Raw genomic sequence first — 2,416 nt, 5'->3', positions numbered from 1 at the left:
CCATCGGACGACGAGTTCTACGAAAGTCAGGACGATAGCGACAGCTGCCAGCTCTTCCATGACGTCGACGACGTGGCGGTAGAGCGGGAGCAGAATGCAGGTCATCCCGCCAAGGAGCAAGGCCGCATCCGCCAGCTCGTGGAGCTGCTGACGTTGCAGAGCCACAACGTGGGCGACGCTCGCTCTGCGCTCGTAGACAAGCTCCTGGGCGTCGTCAAGGTGAATGAGCTGCTGTTGACGCGCGCCACAGAGGAGCAGATCGCTAGCGCGGCCAATGACGCGATCACAGACGAGATTTTGGCGTCCGTGGACCAAGAGGAGCGACGCCGGAACGAGTTGGCAGTTAAAGAGCAGCAGATAGTGGCGGCTTCAACATCGACGCTCGAGCAGTTGAGTCCATTCCGCGTGTTGGAGCTTGTGGATGTACTGGACTCCACGACTGGTGGAATGGTCAAGAAAGTCCTGACTAAGGTGAGACGGAGAGCTCCACTTAATGCGAGGATGGAGCGACACAATGAAATGGATAGAGATGTCGAGTTTTGCAAGTTTTGCTCGGCGTATGGAGACCACACAGCTGCACAACATCGCTGTCGACTATGCGGAGTAGAAGGAGACCACCGGAGTCGGAGTTGCCCGAATCAAGGAGCGATTCCAGCCGATTCGAACACGAATTCGCCCGTGAAGACTGTAGCTACAGTTGAGGAACAAAAATTCTGCACATTATGTAACTCATGGGGAACGCACGCTACTGAGCGTCATCGATGTCGCACGTGCGGGGCTCATGGAGCTCACCGTAGCCAACGGTGTCCTGCAGCTTCATCGTCGTCTCTAGTGCCATGGATTGGACCAACGGAATTGCGCAAGGGGCGAAAGTACTGTTCATATTGTAATGCATGGCGTCCACATGCATCTGACGAGCATCGATGTCGATTATGTGGAGTAATTGGAGATCATGGGAGCAAGAAGTGCCCAAAACGGACGAATGGATCGTCCTCAAGTCCTAGATTTACACAACATGGCGACGATACATCGCCAGCCATGTCTCCCGATAAGACCAAGACGTTCTGTACATTTTGTCGGAGAGAAGCTGCACATACGACGAACGAACATCTTTGTCGAGTGTGTCGAGCCGTGGGGTTGCATCGGTCTGATGGCTGTCCACAGCGCAGTAGTAGCAGTACCGTGCTGTCGTACTCAGTGGATGCTGCGTCTAAAGTTCGAGATCGCGTGCTGGAGACAATTCCTCAAGTGCTCCCGCCTCCTGCAGTAACTCTCGTGTGGCGTAGTCTGGACAAAGTGGGCGATGCTGATCTCATATTACGCAAGACACTACAACGGATAGGCGTCTGGGGTGGAGGATCTCAGACGCCTATTACGACACCCTATGCACCCCCAAGTGCCAACTTCAGCGGCGTGGAGGCAGTTGATGAAGCTGCTAGAGATGATAGCGAGGCGGTTCAGCGGTATCCTCTGGAACTTAAGCGCGTGACTTCTGCGTCGTCTTCATGTAGCAATTCTTCGGCTCCATTGATGCTGAACGAAGGACAGTCCAGCGGTGTCTACGTATTGTCGTATGCTGAAGGGCACTCTGTGGTTCCCGCTCGTATCTTGAAGTACATGCGGTTGCTCATGCACCACGAAATATCGACGAATGCGTTCTCAGTGGTGGTTCGGTTTGATCCACGTCCATCGCATTGGGAGTTAATGAAGCCTGGAATGGTGTCGCCTCGCTCGTTGCCTTCGAGTCCAACGTTGAGTCGCCAACTACAGAAACGAATGGCTCATTACACTTTGCAGACTCTACTGGGTGCACGCGATAAACTTCGAGAACTCGACACTGCACGACGTAAACTGCAACATCGACTGCGACAGCATGAACAAATTCAGGCCCAACGAAGGAAACAATCCTGATGAATTGTAGATAGTGTGAATATCTTCAGCAGGTGTGAATATGGACACATTTCTCAATTACTGGTACGTCTCGTGTTCGAATTTGAGGTAGTTCAAGCGGAATCGACCAAGCTCCCTCCATGGTGTAGATCTTGTGGTAGAACCTTCTTGGAGTTGTTGTGCAAACGCCTTCTCTACTGCTTCGCGCTTACTATGTAGTGACATCTCACCAAGAATCGGAATGTCGTCTGAATCGAAAGAGGCTGGCGCAGTGGTCACTAGGACATCGCCACTGATGCAGAGACGGTTGCAATTACACTCAATACGCATCCGCACGTGGTGAGAAGGCCCGTCTTGTCGTACAGACCATTGAAATATCTGTAGATACACCACGAGACGTTCCGAGTTTTCCACGTCCAACTCCGCAATGTAATCCCCGTGAGCTCCCATGTCGATTCCAGACGTCATTCCGTTGGAAAACTGAGTAAACACACGGGCTTTACCATCCAGGACAACGCGCAAACAC

The 2,416-nt window shown here is 52.6% G+C and overlaps 2 protein-coding genes across 2 annotated transcripts in view; one reads left to right on the top strand and one right to left on the bottom strand.

Annotated features, from left to right (window-relative positions):
- Positions 1-2,050, top strand: part of PPTG_22828 (hypothetical protein) — a gene marked incomplete at its 5' end in the record, with an annotated part of 4,447 nt that extends 2,397 nt beyond the window's left edge. The window contains one exon of the mRNA XM_008906649.1: positions 16-2,050. Coding sequence (XP_008904897.1) covers positions 16-1,911 — 1,896 coding nt within the window. The 3' untranslated portion in view covers positions 1,912-2,050. The remainder of the gene's footprint in view (positions 1-15) is intronic.
- On the bottom strand, positions 1,780-2,358 carry PPTG_11351 (hypothetical protein; the record flags this gene model as incomplete). The annotated part of the gene is made up of 1 exon (XM_008906648.1): positions 1,780-2,358. One exon carries the CDS (start codon positions 2,356-2,358, stop codon positions 1,969-1,971), a length of 390 nt encoding a protein of 129 aa, XP_008904896.1. The 3' UTR covers positions 1,780-1,968.
- Positions 2,359-2,416: the final 58 nt, after the last annotated feature.

This window comes from Phytophthora parasitica (genome assembly GCF_000247585.1).
Source record: "Phytophthora parasitica INRA-310 unplaced genomic scaffold supercont2.24, whole genome shotgun sequence".
Lineage (NCBI taxonomy): Eukaryota > Oomycota > Peronosporomycetes > Peronosporales > Peronosporaceae > Phytophthora > Phytophthora nicotianae.
The sequence above is the reverse complement of the archived record's forward strand: the minus strand, read 5'-3'. Positions and strand labels throughout refer to the sequence as shown.